This window comes from Bufo bufo, chromosome 4 (genome assembly GCF_905171765.1).
Source record: "Bufo bufo chromosome 4, aBufBuf1.1, whole genome shotgun sequence".
In the NCBI taxonomy this organism is placed as follows: Eukaryota; Metazoa; Chordata; class Amphibia; order Anura; family Bufonidae; genus Bufo; species Bufo bufo.
In genome coordinates, this window is record NC_053392.1 from 615,733,544 (window position 1) to 615,760,599 (window position 27,056).

The 27,056-nt window shown below is 44.6% G+C and overlaps 2 protein-coding genes across 2 annotated transcripts in view; both read right to left on the bottom strand.

The window, feature by feature from the left end:
- LOC120999664 (oocyte zinc finger protein XlCOF6-like) overlaps nt 1-27,056 on the bottom strand; it is a 2,208,135-nt gene that overhangs the window by 653,497 nt on the left and 1,527,582 nt on the right. The window lies entirely within an intron of this gene.
- Nucleotides 11,002-26,684, bottom strand: LOC120999666 (gastrula zinc finger protein XlCGF26.1-like). The gene is made up of 6 exons (XM_040430674.1): nt 26,665-26,684; nt 26,465-26,588; nt 25,640-25,728; nt 20,195-20,252; nt 11,867-13,499; nt 11,002-11,698 (listed from the first exon to the last, which is right to left on the bottom strand). The coding sequence occupies exons 2-6, from the start codon at nt 26,547-26,549 to the stop codon at nt 11,608-11,610; spliced, it is 1,956 nt and encodes a 651-aa protein (XP_040286608.1). The 5' UTR covers nt 26,550-26,588; nt 26,665-26,684; the 3' UTR covers nt 11,002-11,607.

A 27,056-nucleotide genomic window follows, 5' to 3' on the forward strand; every position in this document is an offset into this window, starting at 1 on the left:
CCTCTCTCACACAGACCGCTCCCCATGGCTCCCCCTCTCTCATACAGAACGCTTTCTATGGTTCCCCCTCTCTCACACAGACCGTTCCCCCTCTCTCACACAGACCACTCCCCATGGTTCCCCCTCTCTCACACAGACCTCTCACCATGGTTCCCCTCTCTCACACAGAACGCTCTCCATGGTTTCCCCTCTCTCACACAGACCGTTCCCCCTCACTCACACAGACCGCTCCCCATGGTTCCCCCTATCTCATACTGACCTCTACCCATGGTTCCCCCTCTCCATGGTTCCCCCTCTCTCACACAGACCGCTCCCCATGGTTCCATCTCTCTCACACAGACCACTCCCCATGGTTCCCCCTCTCTCACACAAACCTCTCCCCATGGTTCCCCCTCTCTCACACAGACCGCTCCCCATGGTTCCCCCTCTCTCACACAAACCTTTCCCCATGGTTCCCCCTCTCTCACACAGACCGCTCCCCATGGTTCCCCCTCTCTCACACAGACCGCTCCCCATGGTTCCCCCTCTCTCACACAGACCGCTCCCCATGGTTCCCCCTCTCTCACACAGACCGCTCCCCATGGTTCCCCCTCTCTCACACAGACCGCTCCCCATGGTTTCCCCTCTCTCACACAGACCGCTCCCCATGGTTCCCACTCTCTCACACAGCCCTCTCCCCACGGTTCCACCTCTCGCTGACACACTAGTGACAGGTGGTAGAAGATCTGAAAGACTGGCTGCACGTCAGTGATCTGACAGCTTCTTTTGGTTTCACTTTGTCTATGTGTTGCTGGGATGTCCACACCTCCTTTTCAGGTGTAGATCATGTGACCATTACTATTCCCTTCTTAGTCTGGCTTTACCCATCACTCCTTGCAGTTGATAGCTCATTCTGGTTGTGGATCGTTTGGTGTCTGGATCTCGGCTGAGTTCCTTCTTTCCTATCATATATATGATGATCCTGATGAAGGGGTCTGTATGTTTACACCCCGAAACGTGTTGAGACAGATTTACCAATAAAGAACTTGATTAGAAGCCTCTGTGGACGCGGCTGCCTTCAATTTCTAACAATCTACAAGCGATACAGGCAAAGGGGGTTTTGGGGTTCCCTGGTGTCTTGAGCTTATCCAGGAAACCACCCCCCTGTGAAGTGAGTAAAGCTTATATATATATACTTATCTTCACAGTGTCTATTTTATCTATCTGATATTTATTAAGAGTCCCAGTATCTTTGTATTTAAATACTGGGCTGTTTTATTCTTGCTGTGTTTTCTTCCTGCTGCGGCCTATTGTATACTCCACTTTATACACAGAAAGAGGCGAATATGAACTCTGATATACAGCTGGGGCCTATATATACGTTTTCCAATATTCTACCCCTTTGTTAAAGGGTTCGGACACATCTCTTCAAGAGATACTAAATCAGGCAAAACCATAGTCAGGGAAAAGCTGAAGTCAGGGCAGGCAAAGTTCATGTGAAGTTGGAAGCTGAAGTGCCTGTCACATCTGAGCTCCTGTGCTTTCAAGCAATAAAAGCAGCTACTGCTGTTTAACCCTTGAAATACTTGAAATTTATGTGTTAGAGGTATGTGCCTGGAGTATCACTGCTGGATGTCTGTGACTGTGCCGGTAAACTTCTATGCTTAAATGCCAATATACTGACACTGATATACTGGCTTTAACACTTGCCCTGCTGAACTCTATCCTGTGAAATATCCCTACTGGATGTCTCACTGTCTCTGGCAGTAAACTGTCATACTTGAACGCTAATACACTGGTACACTGTTAGGCCTCATGCACACAACCGTAGCGGCTCGGATTCAGACCCGTTTACTTCAATGGGGCCACAAAAGATACCCTGTGTGATCCGTTGGTCTGACGAGGAAGCACCAGTGGCGTAGCTATCAGTGAAGCAGGGGAAGCGACTGCTTCGGGGCCCAAGAGCAGTACTGAATGTTACTGTGCTGCACTTTATAGAAGTGGATGCCACTTACAGCAGCAGCTGCTGGAGCTCCTCCTGCTGAAGGTTCTTGCTCAGTGAGAAGCAGACAGAGTTCATAAAAACATAGAATGTGTCGGCAGATAAGAACCATTTGGCCCATCTAGTCTGCCCAATATACTGAATACTATGAATAGCCCCTGGCCCTATCTTATATGAAGGATGGCCTTATGCCTATCCCATGCATGCTTAAACTCCTTCACTGTATTTGCAGCTACCACTTCTGCAGGAAGGCTATTCCATGCATCCACTACTCTCTCAGTAAAGTAATACTTCCTGATATTACTTTTAAACCTTTGCTCCTCTAATTTAAAACTATGTCCTCTTGTAGCAGTTTTTCTTCTTTTAAATATGCTCTCCTCCTTTACCGAGTTGATTCCCTTTATGTATTTAAAAGTTTCTATCATCTCCCCTCTGTCTCGTCTTTCTTCCAAGCTATACATGTTAAGGTCCTTTAATCTTTCCTGGTAAGTTTTATCCTGCAATGCCATCTCCTCCTCCTATGGCCATTCTCACACTGAGATCCACAGTACTGGCACACCATTTGCCAGTACTGCTATTTTTTTATTGGCTGGCAGCTTACTATGACATCTGCTGGCAACCAATACCAGAGCTTCATGGGATCAAGCCCCACCCACCAGCACAAAGCTACCATAGAGCAGGCTGGCCACTCCTCAACACAAAGCTCAGCAATGCCTGCCCCTCTCCCATGTGTCCTGTTCTCCGACCTCCCTGTAGCTGCTATTTATTGAATACCCCTCCACTGCTGCCCCTGGATGGCACAGCGTGTGATGGCGCCTACTTCTGCATGGTGCCTGTGAGGACCAGACATCAACTGTCTACAGGAAAAGTAAATATCTGTGTGTTAGGGATATTTGGCTTGTGGGTGAATGCACATGTCCAACTGTTCAATATTTCAATACTTTTTGCACAACTTGCTGTTCTCTAACAAGGAGAACAGCAAAATTCACAACAGGTGTTTGATCCTTGAATCACCCAATAAATTTCCTGGTTCGATTAGAATTGGTATTTAAACAGTCCTTCTCATCTTGCTGTTCACATTTTGACATCATGAGACCAAGATGACACCTAACAATTGATCAACAGTACCTTGCCATTGTGAGGTTTCAACCGGGATGTTCTCAGACGGAAGTGGCCACTGAGCTTAGAGTGTCACAGAGTCATCAGCAGGTTGTATCAGAGTCACAGAAAGGCATAGAAGTGGAAGTCCTTTGGCCACATCCCATACTGATGATCGCTTCATTGTGAACAATGCCTTGTGGAACCGGATGATTAATGCATCATAATTCCAGGCACATTTAAGGGAGGTGAGAGGCACCCAAGTGTCATGTCAGGCCATTCGAAACGGTTTACATCAGCGTGGTCTGGGTGCTAGACGATCTGAAGGGTACCTGACCACAGCCGTCATCGTCTTGCATGGTTCAGGGAGAATCTACATTGGATGAGGGACCAGTGGACCTCAGTGCTGTTCACTGATGAAAGTTGATTTACGCTGAGCAGAAATGATGGTCACCAACGATGTTGGAGACGTCAAGGAGAGTGCTATGCATCAGCCACTGTTGTCACCAGACGAGCCTTTGGTGGTGTTACAGTATGGGCAGGTGTGTCTAGTCAATACAGAACTGCCATACACTTTGTGAATGGTACAGTGACAAGCCCATACTACTTGAATATCATTAATCCAGTCATTGTACCTCTGCATGAACAACACAGGCCTAATTTCATCTTCCTGGATGGCAATGCGCCAGCTGATCAAGGTCGCATCATTGGGGAACGGCTGCTGGAGACTGGAGTACCTTAAATGGAGTGGCCTGCACTTTCTACAGACCGGAATACCATTGAAAACCTATGGGATCAGCTGAGTCACGACGTAGAGGCTTTAACTCTGTACCCCAGAACCTCAATGACCCGAGGGCCGCCCTTCAAGAAGAGTGGGATGCCATGCCTCAGCACAGAATAAGTCGACTTGTGAAAAGTATGAGACGTCGTTGTCAAGCTATAATTTATGCTCAAGGCCATATGACAAGTTATTGAGACATTGAAATTTTTTATGGGGGTATACCCACCACTGTTATTGGCTTTTGTTTCAATAAATTAAGATGAGGAAATCACCATTGCATGCTTCTACTGAAATGCCCTACTTTCATGATATAACATTACTGTAGCATGAACTTTTTGTGTTTTCCATAAATTTCACCCAAAAGCCAAATATCCCTAACTTTTTGTGAGTAGTGTATACAGTGACAAGCAAAAGGGTAACAATGTTTTGAACTTTTGATTTTCAGGCTCCATATCTCACCATCTACTACAGCTTCGAATTTGAGACTACCATTATTTTATAGACATGGCTATCTCATAAATAAAGTGCACCTTCAACTTTTTAGCATACGATTAGTTATGCAGATTCTTGATTGTTACTGTTTTGCTCCTAAAATTCCAAATTTTAATTTTTATTATTTTGTAAATCCACACTGCCTGAATCCTTCTGGCCATGCTCATGATCAGGTCTCTTCTACATGTTCCTAATGTTGGTGCACACTGGTCCACTCACTTGGCTACAAATATAGCTTTCTCTTCAAGTTTTACCCACAAGTGTTCGATTGGATTGAGGTCTTGGGACTGTGGGGACCAATCCAGCAGTTCTACTTCATTGTCATTGAACCATTTCTTTGCCAATCTTGACATATGCTTTGGGTCGTTGTCCTGATGAAAAGCTATGTCATCCTTTTCATAGCCATAGTACTTGAGTGTACAAAGTTATTCATCTTGTAGGATACTCACATATAACTCAGCTTTGAGACCACCATCGTGTCATGCTGGATAGTGTGGGAAAACCCCCACCGTACAATGTCAGTGAATTTGGGAAAGCAACTAGGCCTGGATGCCGCGATCAGGGAGCATGTCACCTCCTTCAGCATCCCTAATCACCGCCCTAACTCTTCACCATATGAGCGGACCTGGATGGTAGGACGGCTCATACCTCAGAAACCTAGGGCCCTAAGTCGCCCTGATAATCCCTCACATAGTAGCAGGGGAGAGACGACCTGTTCTTCCAATACACGGATGAACAGGAGTCTCAACCGGCCTAGTAGCAGGGAAAAGTAGAAACCATATACAGCAACTGGATTGGCAGGTAAGAACACTGGACATCACACTTACTTGCCGCTGCCACCATGACTGGAACCCTTGCATACGTACAGGAGCCCACACACCAAACAGGACACCATACAAACAACACATGCAGGAATCCAGCACACCAGTTACTGCCTGGACCCCCATGTAGAAAGATTCACGGCGGCCCCAGGAAGCGCTGCATACAGGCATGTGGTTCACCCCTCCGGGAAACCATGAGACCCCCATCCGGAGGCCACAACAGACAGGGAAATGTCTTGCATTCATGCTGGACAAACCACACCAAAATACCAGACATGAAACCACAACAAAACGTACACCACCCCAGAACATAAACCAACCTAAACACAGGTAAGGTAGGGAACATGCATGAAACAAGGAAGACATCGCTGGAGACAATGATGTCCCGCTAGGTGGCCCACACACTGCAAGATGGAAAATCCAGACCAGGAGCATAACTCCAGCATACACCAAGGCTGGGGTACAACTGACTCCTGGCCTTTAGCCACAGGTATAAAAAGCATCTAGTGACCACACCCAGCAAGGTAGTTAATCTTTCCAGCACCAGACAGAGAAGGAACCAGGAGAAGGTTAGCAAAGCAAACACATGCTGACAACCATGCGTTGCCCCTGGCAACCGGCATGCATGGCAAACATGTCAGCGCACAACACAGGGCCCGTGACACTCCCACCCCTCAAAGCCCCCCCAACTGAAAAAGGGGAAACTAAACCGAACACCCAAACAACAACGGGGGAAAAAAGTAATAGTTCAGTGTCAGTGCCAACAAGTCTCTCTAAGACTGCCGCCAGCACGCCCGAACCAACGACAAGGAAACAGGCAGCCAGCCAACAAACAGCCCAGAGAGACCGCACTGAATGCTGGGTCCACACTCAGGCACAGTTCAGACACCAGGTAGCAGCCAGCAAACATCCCCGAACCAGCATACACAACAGCCAGTACAACAGGAATGCAGCCAGCCACCACAGAACCAGCAACATGAACCACTGAGAAGGGGGACATACAAACACGAGTAACGGTCCACACACTGCAACACTGTCACAGAGAACTGCACTGTTAACAGAAGCCCCCTTTCACCCTCCCTCCGGAGGACAAGCATGCGCACCAGGAACGGCAGGAAGGCACATGCTGGCCCCTCTTTCTAATGTGCAAACAAAGGAGCCCAGTGGGACATATTGTCACGGTGGAGAGTGGGGGAAACCCCCCACCATACAGTGTAAGGGAATTTGGGAAAGCAACCTTTTGGCTTTGGAATGCACGGACAGACTTCATTTCGAATTCTTTCAACTGTCATGGCACTCACATAATGCAGTTTGGCAATTTTCTTGGCTGAGATAATGCTATCGATTTGCTGGATGATGCTGTTTCTCTTTTATTGGGAAATCTTCTTCATGGCTGTTACTGCATTCGAACCAGTGACCTTTCCCCAAGCAAGACAACTGGGTAGCTCTCCTCCCACAGGCTTAATTCTGCCTTAACAATCACTCCAGTGAATCTACTGACAAGTGTCCTTTCTTTTTTGTTTATGGTCAACATCCTGGGGTGCCTGAACCTTATCAGCTATTCACTGATGTGCAGCTGTGGATGCCACAGCCAAGGACTTTTTCCATATCTGGCAGGAGACCAAGGTCTCTCTTTCTTGTTCCTCGATATCCATGAAGAAAAAGGCACAGATCCCTCACAATTTTTGCCCGGTGACCAGGTCTGGTTGTCGTCAAAAAATATTTTCCTCCCGATGCCATCTTACAAATTTGCTCCTGGATTTTTCGGACCTTTCAAGATTATATTTCAAGTCAACTCTGTCTGTTACAAGCCCCGTCTGCCGCCTTCCCTCAGCATTCCCAATTCCTTTCATGTATATCTTCTCAGACTGCTGGTACTCTTAGGCCTCATGCGTTGTTTTGGTCCGCGTACGAGCCGCACAAAATAGGCGGACTGCAAAAAACAGCACGGTCGTGTGCATGTAGCCTTAGTCTTCTGTTGCTCCTGCTGTCCATGTTAGTGCTGAAAATTAATTTGAAGTCAGCAATATTTTGGATATGAAAAAGGTCAAGGGCAAGACCTTTTTATCTTGTGGATTAGAAGGGTTTTGGTCCTGAGGAGAGGTCTTGGGAGCCTGCAGAACATCAATGCTCCAGTCATCCTTAAGAAATTCCTGGCACAAAGAGACTGTCATGCTGGCGGTCTGTGCCCACCACGGTCTTGCTATCTTGGGTAGGCACGAACGTCGCTATGCTCTCCTTGTGTGAATTGAGATTAGAGCTCGGTGAACTTTCCTTTAGCACTGAGAGAGTTAATGCTTTTCCCCTGCCTCTGTCCAGGTGCTGGTTAAGTTGCTGATCAGTCTCCCTATTTAGCTGGACTGTGGTTCCACCTCCTCACCTGAGCTTTGAGGTTATTTATTGCTAGTAACCAGTGAAGGTGATCTAATCTGGATATCTGTGTACCGAACCTTCTTTGTCTTCCGCTCCTTGCCCCGATCTTTGGATTACACTCGTACTCGCTAGTATAGTCAGTGGCATATCTGTTTGGTGCATTTTTTTCTGTGATTTATATAATTATATTTTCATCCGCACAATGCTCCGTTTTGTGTAGGATGCCTTTATGGTGCATGTGGACTGCGCCGGCATCCTCCATTGTACGCATATTTTGCTGGGGATGGTCGTTTGCTGCGGTCCACATGCGGTGGGACTGCTCCCCCAATGAGAAACATGCTACAGTGTTTGGGGTTTGAGCAGTTCCCCCATATTTGCCACTATATTTCTGTGATTTTGTTTTATATGTATTGAATGTGCCTTTACCTGGCATTTAAACATTCTTTTGCACCTGGTAACCTCCATCACACGATCTGATATGGGTGTGGCTTACAGTCTTGCTTTATTCACATTGCATTAGTTGTCCTGCTATGCGGTTGTGTGAAAGCTTGGCTGTGAGCTGGATTTCATCACCTTTAGACCGTGTTCACACCATAGTTAGCGTAGTGGTAGGACCCCTTGCCATGCTGAGAGACGGTGACGTGGTGCATGATGGGCTCCGATGTGTTCCTGACAGGAATATATTGGCAAAAGTCTCAGCTTTTAATATCTGCTTGTATGACTAGCTAGTATAGTCAGTGGCATATCCATTTGGTGAATTTTTTTCTGTGATTTACACTCGTACTCAGCCTGACCTGACCTTGCAACTGTTATTTGGAATATGCAAGTACTCAGCCTGTCCTGACTATTGGACTGTGTTCACACTACGCTTTTTGCCTGTGTTCTTGGTGCTCCGCACTGGTGTCTCTGACCACCGTAGGTCAGCAGCTAACTACACTAGGACTACTCCTGGAGCTAGCGGCCTGGTTGGTTCCTTGCGGCGAAGTTCAAATCCCTGTACAGGGGTTAAAATACCAGGGAACTGCCAGGACAAATTCCCTTAGGAGGGCCTCATTCACATTGTGGTACAATAGTTCAGGTAGTGGGACTCCTACACTTATAAAGCCTATGGACTAAGTGAAAGGGCTGTCAAAAATTACAAGGAACCAGCACTACAATACACCCTTTATTACTCATAAAGGAGGGCATCATACACACCCTTGAAAAATTGCTGGAGACCCTCAAAAACATTTGGAGCAAGGACCTGCTGATCTGACCATCTAAAACATTATGGGCGAGGGCCTGCTGCCGCTTTGTTGACTCTAGATAACCTGCGTCTGATCGCACGTCCCCAGAACCCAAAGACTTTGCGCATTCGGATGTTTGCTCTATCAACTTTCGATGTTATTTTCAGCGTGAACCACTGTGACCACGGGTAATGGGGAATCAGGGTTTGATTCCGGAGAGGGAGCCTGAGAAACAGCTACGGCTACCACTTCCAACCAAGGCAGCATGCGGGCAAATTACCTATTAGGTATAATTAGGTGAGGGTCTGCAGGTGAGCTGACCCTGTAAAAGAATGTAGGTCGAGGCCTGTTGATGAGCTGATCCTCTTAAAGATTGTAGGTGAGGGCCTGCAGGTGAGCTGACCCTCTAAAACATTATATGCGAGGGCCTGCTGCTGAGTTGACCCTCTAAAACATTATGGTTGATGGCCTGCTGCTGAGCTGACCATTAAAAAAATTATGGGAGAGTGCCTGCTGCTTAGCTGACCATTGAAAATAATTACAATGTTCAAAGCAGGCCAAGTCATCTGAATACTTCAGCTAGGAATAATTAAATAGGACTCCAGTTTTATTTTGTTGGTTTTCGGAACTGGGGCCATGATTAAGAGGGACGGCCGGGGGCATCCGTATTGCAAGATGAACCAAAGCGAAAGCATTTGCCAAGAATGTTTTCATTAATCAAAAATGAAAGTCGGAGGATCGAAGACGATCAGATACCGTCGTAGTTCCGACCATAAACGATGACATCCGGCGGCGTTCTTCTCATGACCCGCCGAGCTGCTTCCAGGAAACCAAAGTCTTTGGGTTCCGGGGGGAGTAGGGTTGCAAAGCTGACAAAGTACAATGTACATCACAGAAATTTTTTTGAAGCGCACACGTTACACTGCAGATGTGGCCCTGGTAAGGTCACTGTCACAAGCGGACAACGTCAACAAAAAAAGTACACTGGATGTCACTGATATTTTAGGGATGCGCACACTTTACACTGGAGATGTGGCGCAGCTAATCTCACTGTCCACAGCGGACACCGTCTATTGAAAAAGTACACTGGATGCCACAGATATTTTCTGGATGCGCACACTTTACACTGGAGATGTGGCGCAGCTAATCCCACTGTCCGCAGCGGACACTGTCTACGGAAAAAGTACACTGGATGTCACTGATATAGGATGTCACTTTAATAGGCTGCGGACAGTTAAATTATCCGTGCCGCATCCTGTGTAGACACTATGTAGCGCAGGATGCGCTAAAAATATATATTGCTGCTGTCACACACAATAGTCCTTAGAAGGACTTTTGGGTCTCTGAAAAGTTTTTCTAATAAACATCTTCCAATAACACTCCCTACACTGTCTTTCCCTTCCTATGCTCAGCTGTCCCTGACTAAGACTGAGCCGAACACATGTCATCAGGTGCTTTATAGCACCCGATGACGCATTCCAGCCAGCCAATCACTGTAATGCCAGCAGCCAACATGGCTACGGCATTACAGTGCGTGCTAGTACATCCCTGCACGTTTATTGGCTGCATAGCAGCCTCGAGCATTGCGCTCGAGCACATGCGGTACTCGGCCGAGTACCGCCATGTGCCGAGCATCTAGATGCTCGAGCCGAGGTGTTCGGCCGAGCATGTTCGATAAACACTATTCCGCATCCATTGTCCACGTCCATTGCTAAGGCCTCTCCAGTCAGATGAGAAATGATAAAGGCCTCTTTGGTTCCCTTAGATGGAACTTGATGCGACTAACTCAAAATGAAGGGTACATTGATTTATGGTACTAAGTCAAGACTTCATGTCACCATCATAACCTGAGGATGGAGACAATCTGGGACCGAATCTTGCTGTTAATACAGCCTGCAAAGTAGGATGCAGTGCCCCTGCAGCAGTAGACAGAGAATCCAAACAGGTAGATACCTCTTGCAGTTAGGACATGTGCCAACCAATCAGTTTGAATTAGGGCTAACCCTAAGGGCAATATCTAAGTGCTTCCCCAGTATTTGACCTTTAACTCCTGTGCAGGGATCTGGACTTTGCTTCAGGGATGCAACTAGGCTGCTACCTCCTGGGATAGTCCAGGGGTCAGGGACTCAGGTGCAAGCACCAGCTGGAGTTAGGACTATTGTAATGACTCTGGTTCCACCCCAAAAATAGCTCAGACTCCATAACCATGGTTATAAAGACATCAATTTTTTTTATTTTCAGGTAAGAAACCTGACCACAACACCTAAATCATGTATAAAAACTAAAAATATAATGAAACAACATGGAAAGATCTTTCCTAATATATTATTATGGCATATGAAGAAAACCGGATGATCATTACAGAGGGAAACTCCATTCAACATTGTGAATAACCAAATATTTTCTGAAAGTAGACATCTGGCATACTATCAAAATTACTTCAGCAGGGGCCCGACTCAGGGAACCCTCAGCACTGCAGTCCCTTCATTGATTACAAGCACAACTGACAACACTACAGCTGTCGCTCACTGTAACTGCAACTTCTCAATTCCATTCAAGTGAGTGGAACAGAGAAGCTCTAACTACTCTGTATGGCTCCTGCAGTGCTGATGGCATATCAGGTAAACAGTGAAGAAACCACAGCATTTGTACAAGTGCTGCAGTCTCTACTGATTATCGGGGTTGTTGAGAGTCAGGCGCTTGCAAATCTGATATTGATGACCTGTTGTGGGGATAGGTCCTCAATATGGGAAACCAGACAACCCCCTTTGTCATACATCAAAAGGCATAATTAGGCAGAAGTTTTCATATGTCATATGTTCTACAATCTGAACATTACAATGGCTTCTCCTCTGAGTGAGTTCTCTCGTGTATAACAAGACTTGATTTCTGACTAAAAGATTTCCCACATTCTGAACATGAAAATGTATTTTCCCCATTGTGACTTCTTATATGTGTTTTAAGTGTTGATTTCCCACCAAAACATTTCCCACATTCAAGACACCTAAAGAACTTCTCTACTATATGAGTTTTTGCATGTTTAACAAGATTAAATTTCAGACTAAAACTTTTCCCACATTCTGAACATGAAAATGGCTTCTCCCCTGTATGAACTTTGAGATGTATTTTAAGCACTGATTTCACACCAAAACACTTCCCACATTCAAGGCAAATAAATGGCTTCTCCCCCGTGTGAGCTTTCTGATGTTTAATAAGACCTGCTTTCTGTTTAAAACACTTTCCACATTCAAGACATGAAAATGGCTTCTCCCCTGTGTGAGTTCTATGATGTGTTACAAGATGTGATTTCACACTGAAGCACTTCCCACATTCAAGACAAGAAAATGGTTTCTCCCCTGTGTGAGTACTCTGATGTTTAACAAGACCTTCTTTCTGACTAAAACACTTCCCACAATCAAGGCATGAAAATGGCTTCTCCCCTTTGTGAATTCTCTGATGTTTAACAAGACCTGCTCTTTGACTAAAATACTTCCCACATTCAAGACATGAAAATGGCTTCTCCCCTGTGTGAGTTCTGTGATGATTAACAAGATATGATTTCTGACTGAAACACTTGCCACATTCAAGACAAGAAAATGGTTTCTCCCCTGTGTGAATTCTCTGATGTATTTCAAGATGTGATTTCACACTGAAACACTTACCACATTCAAGACATAAAAATGGCTTCTCCCCTGTGTGAATACTCTGATGTTTAACAAGAACTGCTTTCTGACCAAAACACTTCCCACATTCAAGACATGGAAATGGCCTCTCCCCTGTGTGAATTCTCTGATGTTTAACAAGACCTACTTTCTGACTAAAATACTTTCCACATTCAAGACATGAAAATGGTTTCTCTCCTGTGTGAGTTCTCTGATGTTTAACAAGACCTACTTTCTGACTAAAATACTTCCCACATTCAAGACATGAAAATGGCTTCTCCCCTGTGTGAGTTCTCTGATGATTAACAAGATATGATTTCTGACTGAAACACTTCCCACATTCAAGACATGAAAATGGCTTCTCTCCTGTGTGAGTTTTCTGGTGTCTAACAAAACCTTTTTTCAGAGTAAAACACTTCCCACATTCAAGACATAAAAATGGCCTTTCTCCTGTGTGGATTCTTAAATGTTTCGCAAGATATGATTTCTGACCAAAACATTTCCCACATTCTGAACAAGAAAATGGCTTCTCCCCTGGGTGGGTTCTTATATGTTGTATAAGCAATGATTTCGTCCTAAAAATCTTACCACATTTAGGACACATAAATGGCTTCACCCCTGTGTGAGTTCTCCGATGTGTAACAAGACTTAATTTCTGACTAAAACATTTCCCACATTCTGGGCATAAAAATGGCTTCTCCCCTGTGTGAATTCTCTGATGCGCAACTAGAACACATTTCATGGTAAAAGATTTTCCACATTCTGAGCACGAAAATGACCTTTTGTCTTTGCAATTTCTCTCATATAAAAAAATATTCGATTTCTTGCTAAAATCTTTTTCACAAGGAAATATTTTTCCACACTTCTGTTTAGTTCTTGTCTTACCAATCAGTGATGGATTCAATGAAGGTTTCTTGTGACCATCAGTATTAGTGGATAGATCCCTGTTGTGAAGGACTGAGGGTACATTAGGAGTTTTTGAATTATTTTGTGTGGTGTTATCTTTTACTTCATGATAGTGAAATAAATGGAGATGCTTATGATATACTCTCATCCCATCTTTACCTGGAAAATGAAACAAAATGATCTTATTTTTTCATTACTGATTTAAAGGGGTTGTACGGCCTTTTACTATTAATGACCTATCCTCAGAATAGGTCATCAATATCGGATCGGCGGGGGTCCGACACCTGGCACCTCCACCGATCAGCTGAATGAGGATATGGCTGTGCAATAGACAGCAGCGGTGAACAGGAAGAAAGATGAGAGATGGCACGTGCTCATTGTCTGCTCATACAGCTGGATCGGCGGGGGAGCCAGGTGTCTGACCCCCGCCGATCTGATATTGATGACCTATCCTGAGGATGGGTCATCAATATCAAAAGCCTAGTGAACCCCTTTAGCTTTATTAAGACAATAGCAAGACCGGAAACAAAGTATATAGGAGATGTAATAAAACACAACAGGAATGAAAGATCATAGAAAACATCATAATTTTCAGGAGTTCTTTGTCTGCAAAGCTCCCAGAATATAATCCCTGGTAGAGATAGAGACAGGTGTTTCTATCCAGATCATGCAGTCCAATGTGTCCAAATATGAATAGAGAACAGTTATAGATAGATATCAGTGGAAAAAAATGAAAAACATGACAAAAAACATAAACATGTGCAATGTTTACATAACCTTTGTATATTCCCACTGTATGTGACAATATGACTCATGATAAAAATGAGTTCTGCATTTACAATACATCTCACACATCCCCCTTCTTGTCCATTATTGTAGGATCATTTAGAGTTCATAAGTACGGATGAGTGAATCGACTTCGGATGCTTCATCCGAAGTCGATTCGCTCCGTACAGTATTTGAATGTATTGGCTCTGAGTCGAAGTTATTACTTCGCGAAGTCTCTTGACATTTTGTGTGATAACTTTGTGAATTAATTTTTACTGTAAAACACCTTGGTACCGAAATCGGGGTCAAGTCTATTCACTCATCCCAATTCATAAGTTACAGTATGTCAATAGGCTGTTGCAAACTGGACAAAACCAGTTCATATTGGTATAGTATTGGGGCCAGGTGAACTTTAGTATAGACATATATGTTCAATGTTTCCTGTACCCTCTGTAATTTGCATCATGTCTAGTCCTCACAGTAATAGGTAAATGTGTTTTTGCCATACACTGATTTGATGAATCTAATCCCACCTAATTATGTCTGTTGATAATAAATTATTATGCAGGGCATTGTTCCCCAGAGAAAGATACTTTGGGGGAGATTTATCAAACTGGTGTAAAGTAGAACTGGCTTAGTTGCCTATAGCAACCAATAAGATTCCAACTTTTATTTTTCACAGCTCCTTTAAAAAAAATAATGGCGGAATCTGATTGGTTGCCATGGGCAACTAAGCCAGTTCTACTTTACATCAGTTTGATAAATGACCGCAATTGTATCTGTGTCTTTCTTTTTCTCCGCATCGTAACTTGGAGTACTTGGAGGCCAATTGAAGTCTCTCCCTGAGCGCCGCTGGTTCCCCTGCTTACTGCCGCGCTCCCGGGCACCATGTTCAGCGGTGATCTGCTGCCAGTGCTTCCCATTCACCGCTGCAGTCCTGGGCTCTGTCTGTGTAGGTATTGTTCTGGGATCCACTTCACAGTTTCCTCAGCCCTGGCAACAGTATGGTTGCTGCTTGTTCCCTGCAGCACTTCCTTAAAGGCCAGCGTGCGTCACTTCCTGTGCTTTATGGGTTAGGTCATGTGACCTCGCTGACAAATCCTAGCCCTCCTGCACATATATACACTCACCTAAAGAATTATTAGAAACACCATACTAATACGGTGTTGGACCCCCTTTTTGCCTTCAGAAATGCCTTAATTCTACGTGGCATTGATTCCACAAGGTGCTGATAGCATTCTTTAGAAATGTTGGCCCATATTGATAGGATAGCATCTTGCAGTTGATGGAGATTTGAGGGATGCACATCCAGGGCACAAAGCTCCTGTTCCACCACATCCCAAAGATGCTCTATTGGGTTGAGATCTGGTGACTGTGGGGGCCATTTTAGTACAGTGAACTCATTGTCATGTTCAAGAAACCAATTTGAAATGATTCGAGCTTTGTGACATGGTGCATTATCCTGCTGGAAGTAGCCATCAGAGGATGGGTACATGGTGATCATGAAGGGATGGACATGGTAAGAAACAATGCTCAGGTAGCCCGTGGCATTTAAACAATGCCCAATTGGCACTAAGGGGCCTATAGTGTGCCCAGAAAACATCCCGCACACCATTACACCACCACCACCAGCCTGCACAGTGGTAACAAGGCATGATCGATACATGTTCTCATTCTTTTTACGCCAAATTCGGACTCTACCATTTGAATGTCTCAACAGAAATCGAGACTCATCAGACCAGGCAACATTTTTCCAGTCTTCAACAGTCCAATTTTGGTGAGCTCGTGCAAATTGTAGCCTCTTTTTCCTATTTGTAGTGGAGATGAGTGGTACCCGGTGGGGTCTTCTGCTGTTGTAGCCCATCCGCCTCAAGGTTGTGCTTGTTGTGGCTTCACAAATGCTTTGCTGCATACCTCGGTTGTAACGAGTGGTTATTTCAGTCAACGTTGCTCTTCTATCAGCTTGAATCAGTCGGCCCATTCTCCTCTGACCTCTAGCATCCACAAGGCATTTTTGCACACAGGACTGCCGCATACTGGATGTTTTTCCCTTTTCACACCATTCTTTGTAAACCCTAGAAATGGTTGTGTGTGAAAATCCCAGTAACTGAGCAGATTGTGAAATACTCAGACCGGCCCGTCTGGCACCAACAACCATGCCACGCTCTAAATTGCTATAATCACCTTTCTTTCCCATTCTGACATTCAGTTTGGAGTTCAGGAGATTGTCTTGACCAGGACAACACCCCTAAATGCATTGAAGCAACTGCCATGTGATTGGTTGACTAGATAATTGCATTAATGAGAAATAGAACAGATGTTCCTAATAATTCTTTAGGTGAGTGTAAGTAGCTCAGCCCCCTTCCCAGATGCCTCAGTGTTAAGGTCCTTGTGTCCTGCTAAGGTTCCTGATATGCTTCTGTTCCTGACTCGTACTTATATTCCTGGACAAGGATTGCCTGACCTGTACCTGTGCTACCTTCCCTGACCTATTGCCTGTTTGACTTCGCCTCTGCCTTCGGTCCTGCACCGTTTCTCCTGGTTAAGACTCCTGTACCTCTGGTATCTTGCTCAAGTACCTCCTGGACCAGCTGCCTTGTGTGCCAATCCTTCTCAAGAGGTAGCGACTCTGTGTTCCCCTCGGGAAAGTCTATCCCCACCATCAGGGGTACTGTGAAGATCTAGGGGTTCACTTAAGAGAATGCCCTTAGAGGAGGTAGGAGACATGAACAGTGGCTTCACACCCGCTGGTTCATGACACACTCCCACCCTCCTCTCTGTATTTCAACTCCTATGAACTCTATTCCTACAGAGATTTAGCTGAAGATCTTATCATCTGTATTCAGGATCATAATGCCGTACAAGTAGAGCAGAGAGGTAGATGAAGCAACTCTTTTGCTCAGTGTTCTGAAGTAACTTTTCCTCCTGTATGATTAGGACAAGTTTTGTGTGTTCTAATAGGATAGCGGCCATTTTATTTTTCCTGATGTTTTCTCCCTAGATAAAAAGGTATTTGGGAATATATTTATGATAAAGTAATATGTAAGTATTTTTGGTAATTTCATGAATTGATGAGAATGGCTGAAACAAGGGATCGTCTCCTGTACATTGACAGCACCATGTGCAAGCCAGTGCATTTTTTTTAAAAAGGCCTTGCAGAAAGCATGTGTTATTTCCCTCAAGTTCGGGGCCGCCAGGATGCTGTGCACATTGTCGCTGACAACCTTGACCAGTTGGAGTCGACGGGATGTTTGCTGCTTGATATACTTGAGCAACTGCTTGCCGGTGTGGCTACTCTCTCCCAGACTGATCAGCTCCAACAGGACGTGACAATGCTTGACCTGACACATGTGATAGGAAGGATGGGTAGTGTGAGTGACACTGTGCCCTGCTGCTGTTGGGGACAGAACCATATCCATGGAGGAGGAAAATAAGTGCCTGTTGTGGGAGCCAGCCCCATTATATTGTGGGAGGTGGTCAAAAGGAGCTGGCCATGTTGCTGGGGTGTTGCATCTCCACTTCTGCAAAAAATCATTGACTCAGTGGGTCGTGAAAGACAAAGAGGACCAGGAGAAGAAGGAAAGACTTGTTCTGATTGAGAATGCTAGCCAGTTGTATTTCCCCAAACTATCCAGTGATGCCGCCCCATGTGCTGCAATAGACCTCTGGTACCTGATCTTGCACACCGCTGTGGTTTTGTGTGCCCGCATTGTGGAGACAAAGCACCATACGCGAGTTGCTCGCACAGAGCTATAGGTGGCCAAGCTGGGCTTAGCTCTGCAACATTTTGGGCCTAAACCACCAGCGGCATCACCAGATCCCAAAGCAGACTTGGCCATGGCCGTTCATTGGGAGGTACGTTGCCTCTGCTCTTTATTGCTTCCGCCACCACCCTTCTCAACCGATTGTTGCCTCCTCCTCAGCACCCTGATCTGGCTCCCAGGTCCTGTAGCACACAATTGTTATTGGAGTCCTCACCCTCCCTACTGCATTTATCTGACTGTGAGATATCATGATGGGCTCCTGGGCCCAAATGGTAAAGGCTCTCACACAAATCGTCAACAGGGAGACTCTCGTGACTATCTGCAGTGGAGCGCAGTGCAGGTTTTCTTGCCACTACTTAGGAAAAAGGAAGGTGTCCCGCTACGAAGGAGCAGTGATGACTGAGAGGACTCAACTGAAATACTTCTTTGGGGCTGCAAGGAGGACAAGCAGGAGGAACGCTGTGACCCCTGGATCTATGGCACGATGTCAGATTCTGAAGGCACCTCCACATCATCCTGCTGCGATTGAGAGAAGGAGTGAGCCATCCAATCCACAATCTCATCCTCTTTCTCCTCAACTATAATATTGCACCTTTCCAAAACCAGAAGGGACAACTGTGGCCTACTACTACTACTTATGCACGGATAGTTGATGCTGCTACTACACACATTCTGGCTCTGGGTCTTTCGTTTGGAATCCTTCCGTAGCCTGGGTCTCTTAGATAATGTTGTGCACTACCCTGTGCATTGGTGTAGTAATCACATATAATAAAGTAAATACAACAGTGCCATACTCACAATAGAAAATATACTAATGCTATGTTATAAAAGCTAGAGGGACACTGGTCCTAGACACTGACATTTTTCGGCTTCTGTGGACAAAGTGGGTCTTGCCTCCACATTATAGGCACAGGTTTTCTGTTTTGCGGCATTGACGTTCCTGGTCAGACAATCGGAGGCGCTCTACTTGCAGACAATCGGAGGCGCTCTTCAGATGGGGTGGACACTAGAGGAAGGATCGGATTCTGGAAGGATGGAGCCAGGTAAGGTGGTATTCTGGTGCATATGAGCTCCTTAGAACATTCCTTGAATCGCAAATCAAATCTTGTGGCCAAGGTGATCAGGTTATTCAGAGTGGACGAATGATCGCAACCAGCTCATTTATCCTTAATCCGGTCAGAAATGCCCTCCAAGAACACCACTAGTTGAGCCTCATTGAACACCTGGTCATTACCTCTTGAGGAGGATTGGCACACAAAGCAGCGGTCCAGACTCACCAGGGGGTACCAGAGGTACAGTCAAAGTCAACAGCTCGAATCTTAACCAGGAGCAACAGTGCAGGACCGAAGGATGAGGCAGAGGTGAAGTCGAACAAGCAATGGGTCAGAGCAGGCACCTTAGGTACAGGTCAAGCAATTAGGGTCCGCAACAGGAGAGACAATACAGGACAGATAGGGATCAAACAGGAAGTTAAGTCCAGAATCCAAACACTGGTGATGAATGCAGGAACACAGGCACAAACAACAGCAAACTTTGCAAGACCTTTGACGCTCAGGCACCAGGGAAGGGGGCTGACCGTACATATATATTGGTGCAGGATGGCTGGGATTGGTTGCATAGGTCACCTGTACAAAACCCTTAAATCATCGGAAGCAACGCGTGCCGGCTCTTAACAAGGTGCTACAGGGAACTGCAGCTCCCTGCCCCGCAATGCAGACAGACACAGACAATAATAGCGGCGGCCAGGGAGGACAGTGCTTGCTTGAGCACGGAGCCGGAGACCACAGTGGTGAGTAGGGGAACGTCAGAGGTTAGCAACCACCGTTACAGCCATACTCACTATAGAAAATATACTAATGCTATGCTATAAATTTAATATTCTTGGCAAATACTTTTTAAATAAAATCATTTGTGCCTGTCTGCCAACGACAAGGCGATCTCTTTAGGACAGGAACCTATACTAAATACTACTTTCGCTGGTGCCATACTGGCCCCATTATATTCAGGGAATGCAGGTTCCACATGTATGCTGAGCCCACACTGTATTTTACCTCTCCAGGTGCCAAATGTATTCCATGGGTCCACATACCACAGGTTCATGAATCACCATTTTCTCTCCAAAGTATTAGTTTATGATTGTATCTGCCCATATTGTGTCACACTGCACCGATGTCAATGAAGATGAGGGAATATTATGGCAGTGAATTAATTATTAATATTTATTGAAACATTAATGATGAGAAGGAGGTTTCTCTGAACTTCCTATCAGTTGTCCCATTTACAGACATTTACAGTCAAAAAAGATTTATGAAAGGCTCTTACCCTTTACGGACACTGTTACCGGATTTTCAAGTCCACTCGTCTTTCCACCAGAACTCTCCTGTAAGATTGAAGATATGAAAAAAAAAAAAAACATACACTGCTAGTTTTTCTTGTATCCAGGTGAAGACAAAAAAAAACAAAACATGAATTAAAAATCTGCGATTTTATATATATTTTTTAATTTGTTTCTGGATCAATTCAAACAATTCAGCCCAAAAATTAAATTTGGGTCCAAATCGATTCTACCGAAATCAGAAGTGCTCCAATTTACACTTTGAGGTCTCTTAGGACTCATTTTTTTCCTCTCCTCCTCTTTTTGTAATTTTTTTCTCTCCCCTCCCCATCCCCCTTTAAACTCTCTAATGCAATGACAGCAACAGTAAATGATGTCTGAGTGACACTGACATATATAGATATGGGTGTACGCATGGTTGACGGTGTTAACAAAAATCCTGTTTAAAAAGGTTCAGATACTCTTTAAAGAGAGACTACAAACACCACTTCCAAACTAGTAAAATGTACAAGTTAATTTATTAAGGGAATAGTTGATAATCAGGCAAACGTATGTCCTTATTTTAGCAAAATAGGTAAATACACAAAATAGAAAACTTACAATCAGGGTTAGATAAAACGCAACACACAACACTTCATATAGAGTCCTCCTTACTACATCCAGAATGAAGGGACTTCCATCACCAATTGAGTTGGCATCATCTGACAACAACACATATCAGCTGGGGAGACAATTTCAGCGAAAGCAGTCAGAGACTCCATTGGGAAAACACCATTTCCTACGGAGAGACGTTTCTCATATAGGAGAACTCTGACTTTTTAACTGAAAAGGTCCAGCTTTTATACTGTTTTAACCAAAGAGCTTCCTAATAGAATGTAGCCAGCTTATGCAACCCATAATTTTCACTGTGTATATCTTATTCATCTGTCATTATTATGAATCCTAGAGTGGCCAGTTCTTAGAGTCACAATAAACCAGAATCCCAAGACAAACTATGCAGACAATGCTAACTGTCTTGCATACACATTTACAAGCAAATCCTTGTTCATTTAGAGATCAAATAAGTGGGACAATACCTGGTACATATACACTGACCTAAAGAATTATTAGGAACACCATACTAATACAGTGTTGGACCACCTTTTGCCTTCAGAACTGCCTTAATTCTACGTGGCATTGATTCAACAAGGTGCTGATAGCATTCTTTAGAAATGTTGGCCCATATTGATAGGATAGCATCTTGCAGTTGATGGAGATTTGAGGGATGCACATCCAGGGCACGAAGCTCCCGTTCCACCACATCCCAAAGATGCTCTATTGGGTTAAGATCTGGTGACTGTGGGGGCCATTTTAGTACAGTGAACTCATTGTCATGTTCAAGAAACCAATTTGAAATGATTGGAGCTTTGTGACATGGTGCATTATCCTGCTGGAAGTAGCCATCAGAGGATGGATACATGTTCTCATTCTGTTTACGCCAAATTCGGACTCTACCATTTGAATGTCTCAACAGAAATCGAGACTCATCAGACCAGGCAACATTTTTCCAGTCTTTAACAGTCCAATTTTGGTGAGCTCGTGCAAATTGTAGCCTCTTTTTCCTATTTGTAGTGGAGATGAGTGGTACCCGGTGGGGTCTTCAGCTGTCGTAGCCCATCCGCCTCAAGGTTGTGCGTGTTGTGGCTTCACAAATGCTTTTCTGCAGACCTCGGTTGTAACGAGTAGTTATTTCAGTCAACGTTGCTCTTCTATCAGCTTGAATCAGTCGGCCCATTCTCCTCTGACCTCTAGCATCCACAAGGCATTTTTGCCCACAGGACTGCCGCATACTGGATGTTTTTCCCTTTTCACACCATTCTTTGTAAACCCTAGAAATGGTTGTGCGTGAAAATCCCAGTAACTGAGCAGATTGTGAAATACTCAGACCGGCCCGTCTGGCACCAACAACCATGCCACGCTCAAAATTGCTTAAATCACCTTTCTTTGCCATTCTGACATTCAGTTTGTTGTTCAGGAGATTGTCTTGACCAGGACCACACCCCTAAATGCATTGAAGCAACTGCCATGTGATTGGTTGACTAGATAATTGCATTAATGAGAAATAGAACAGGTGTTCCTAATAATTCTTTAGGTGAGTGTATCTCAGACATTTCTCTTTGTTTAATCTTTTAGATAAAATGGATAAAAGGGGTCATTTATCATTCTGAAATATGCCTAAATTATACTAACTATCTGACTTTCCCCCGCTTACGCCAGGTCTAAAATTGATGGAGTGGTGCGGGAGGGGAAGGGGACGGACCGTCTCATTCATCATTTCCTATGCCTGTTTTAGGCTTAAAAAAAATGGTCTAAATGTAAGACTGTTGGGAAGCTGTCTTACATTTAGAACTGGTGCTGGATGCGCCGAAGTTATGGAGAGGCCTGCGCTTCTTCATAACTTTGGTGGATCCTCCTCCAGCTATAAGGTTTTATAAAGACCACATCTAAAATGCCGGTCTTAATAAATGTGCCCCAAAGTCTTCCACAAGTATTCCAGACCACTTTCTTTGGTCATTTCATCAGATAGAAATGGAAAAGGTATCTCAAACGACCATTGCTAGACAAATAATCAGTTTGTACATAGATCGGGATAATTTTATCAGACCCAATGTATTTCTAATAATCATAGACCCCATATCCACACTTCAGATGGTCTGGGGGCCACATTGATTTTGGGGTCTGTCTAGAGGTCTGTATTCATTTTGTGGTCTCATCTGGGGTTTGCATTAAGAAGGGGTTGTCCAGCGATGTAAAGTTTTTGAAAATTGATTACAATGTCTTAAAATAATAAAAGTAGTGACACCTTTCTGATCCCCATCGCTCTCCTTCTTCTGCTTCCTGTGTACGCACTGGTCTATGTACTTCCAAGTTTATTCTTCTAACCAGACATGTGACTACTGCAGGTAGTGATCAGGAAGCGGGGGATTAGTGAGGTATCACTATTTTTATTATTTTAAGACATTTGAAGCAGTATAAAAGAAAAATAATGAGGGCACATGGGGCACCAACATCACAGTATTAGTAGTACCTACAGGATGGCAGTGTTATGAGGCAGCTGGACAGGGATTTTGTCTGGTATACAGGTGGAGATGGAGTGCAGAGGTGTAACCTGAATCTCCAGAGCCCTAACGCAAAATCTGTAACAGGCCCCCATCTACCAAGTGACATTTATTAATACTGGAGTTTTCTTATGACCAAAGATTTCTGCATATGATGGTCTGGATCAAATGGAGAAGAAAAGGAAAGTGAACAACTGAAATCAGTGAAGACATGCTCCTTGAGTACCAGCTTTTGTTTTGCCTGTGATGGCTTCTTTTAAAACATGTGGGGGGTTCAGTCAGCACAACCCTATATGCAGGTGCACAGTGCTATGGCGAAATACAGATACAAACGCAAAAACACAAATGCAATCGCACTCTGCAACCAGAACTCTGCCCTGCCTCTATGCTGGATGTTGAATGAGGCATTAGTGTACATTTTGGCCAAAGCGTAATAAGCCACTCACCACGTCAAGGTCGCCTCTATGAGTGGTCCCTAACACTAGTTCCTACCTGTTATGGGCCATGACAGCCACACAAAGTCCAGGGAGTGCAGGTACTCCCTGGACTTTGTGTGGCTGTCATGGCCCATAACAGGTAGGAACTAGTGTTAGGGACCACTCAGAGGCGACCTTGACGTGGTGAGTGGCTTATTACGCTTTGGCCAAAATGTACACTAATGCCTCATTCAACATCCAGCATAGAGGCAGGGCAGAGTGCTGGTTGCAGAGTGCGATTGCATTTGTGTTTTTTCTTTTAAAACATGTTTTAATATCATTATTAGAGGGAAAGGTCACTTTAAATTGATTTAGGGGTGGCCACAATTTATATACTCTGCCTAGGGCACCAAAATACCTTGTTCTGGCTCTGCCTATAAATAAAAAGTCACAGGATTTCAAAAGTGTTTTTCGGTAATTACCAATGGCACAGTGAAACATCCCTCCCCTTCTACGAACACACTGCACACTGGTATTGACAATTTATAATGCTATATTAATAGAGCAAAATGTATTGAGTTAAATTGGTATATTGATGCAGTACAATGTATTATATTAAACTGCAAGGTATAAAAAGGCAGTAGAATGTGCTAAATAACTAAAATATTGATGCAGTAAAATGCGTTTTTATTCACTTATCACTTTTTTTTATTGTACATTTTAAATATGTGCCTGAAGTAAATCTTGTTGGCACACAAATCAGGGGACACAATTGCATATTTAACCCCCTAGTGACATTACTAATTTAATCCTTAAAGGGGTTATCCCCTAGAACCAGCCCTGTGCCTCATATAGATCCAGAGATCTCCCCATTAATTGCTCTGCTAGATTTATATCAAACTGACAGCTCAAGGGGAGTGTCTTTTCTGCTGCAGCTAAGGGGGCGTGTCTCAGCTCTCCCTATCACAGCTCAGGAGGCAGTTGAAGGATAAAACTGAGCATGTGCGGCCTTCTCAGTGAGCAGGTCAAAGAAATAAGAAAAAAAAAACAGCGGGTGGCGCTATACAGATAAATTCTATTGAATACCTCAGTGGCTATGCAAAATTTTTAACTACATGCAATTACAAAAGTATTCAGATCCAGGTGATGATTTGAAAACTGTAGACCATTTTTCGTGGGACAACCCTTTTAAGTACCAGTAACATTTTTCCTGTTTGTTTCATAACTTTTTAATTTCTTCTTCCAATTTTTCTGGTAAAATGTGCTGTACGGCTTAATTAAAGGTACTGTCCGTGTTTAGAGCTGAACCCGGACATTCCTCCATTTTCACCCAGGCAGCCCCCCTGACTTGAGCATCAGAGCAGTTCATGCTCCGATGCTCTCTTTTGCAATGCGCTAAATCGTGCAGGGCATTTTTAGGAGTTTCGGTGACGTACCGGGGCTCTCCATAGGGCTGCCAGGCACCGGCACTGATGGGCGGGCTTTAGCGCTGCCCTAGCCAGTAAAACAGCTAGAGCAGCGCTAAAGCCCGCCCATCATAGCTGGTGACGTCACCGAACACACTGCCGGGCGGAAGTTTCAGCCCGGCAGTGTGTTATGATAAACAAAAGCGCCCTTGCCCTGCGCAATCTAGCGCAGGGCAAGGGAGCTCATCGGAGCGTGTGGGCAGGGCCCACTCTCCTTCCTTACCAGTTTGTAACTTGTCTTGATCATGCTTATTGTGATTGTCTGTATTATGTACGTGTACCCCTTTTCATATGTACAGAGCCATGGAATGAATGGTGCTTTAATAATTAATAATAATAACCAGCAATATCATGAAACAGAGCACACAGTATACTCCACTGATACTGGGGAAGGTTAGTAGAAAGCATTGAAACCTCAATCTATAATTTGTAGGACTCTCAACTTCATCTACCTGATAATCCAGTGGGAGATTCTGCTTTTCTCCTGGACAATCCTGGTATCCAAGACATTTTTCTGGTGGATTTCTCAGACTGGTCCCATCTGTAGGTAAAACACATTTGTTTATATCAGATATCATATGATGGGTGAATCTAACTGTGACACTGGTGGTCTATGGCTGCTGACGGCCGCTGGAGCGCTTACTCGATTCCCTGCTCCAGCAATTCCTGCCTGTCAGCGTCTCACTGTCCCATCCACTCCACACCGATCTGCAGTCATATCTTGCAGTGCCTTGATCTGCTTGTAGGGCAGGTAATTCATCCAGCTCTTAAAAGACCAAAACGCTTGTCCTAATCTGTGCAGCCTAAGGCTAGCATCCCTGTGTGCCTGAGCAAGAGATTCTAGTTGCTACTTTCCTGAGAAGGTGCGCCACTTTTGTTTGTTTGCAATGTACAGACCTCTGCCTTTTTAACTGGATTTTTACCAATTCCTGTCTGCCCTGACCTTTGGACTGTTTACTGGATTGCACACAAACTCCTTGACCTGACCTCAGCTTGTTTCCTGACTAAAGTTCAGCCAGATCCTTTGGTGCTCTCCACTGGATTCTCCAAATCCTCGTTGGTCAGCAGCCACTTAACAGAGACTTGTTCAAGAGGTAGTAGCCTGATGGTACCCCTGCAGTTATGGATTAAAGGTTGAAAAGCAGGAGGTCCACTTAGATAACTGCCTTAAGAGTAGCCCCAAACTGTTCAGTGGTACAGTGAATCCACATCAACTTCTGTAGTGCTAACTCTCAAAACTGTTCTCTCCTCTACAATCATAGAAGATCTCCTCTTACCTGATGACATGAGGGACTGGTGGTTCTCCATCATGACGTCCTTGTAGAGATCCTTGTGTTCTTCTAAATACTCCCACTCCTCCATGGAGAAATAAACAGCTACATCCTGACACCTTTTAGGAACCTGACAACACAACACATTACCAGACCCCTCCCTTGGCGTTATTGTATAATGTCCCAGCATTCCCAGCAGCGCTCACCTCTCCGCTCAGCAGCTCAGTGATCCTGGTGGTAATTACTAGGATCTTCTGCTCATGTATCAGGGAATGAGGTGGAGGCTCGGTGATGGGGCTCTGGATCCTGCTCCATCCTCCTGATGACGTCTTCACTACTGTGTAATCCTGTGTATGGGGAAACGTTGATAACTACATAGATTTTAAAGCTGCATTTACACGAGCCAATAATCATCCAGATTATCGGGAATGGTCGTTCTAGACAATCTGCCCATGTAAATGTCCGCCGATCACCCGATGAAAGAGCAAAACGCTTGTTTGTCGTATGTTCCTGTCGGTCATGCAGACACCACCCAATCATAGTTTCTGGACAGCAGATCATGTGGTCTAAACAGCGATCTGCTCCTCAGAAACCATGA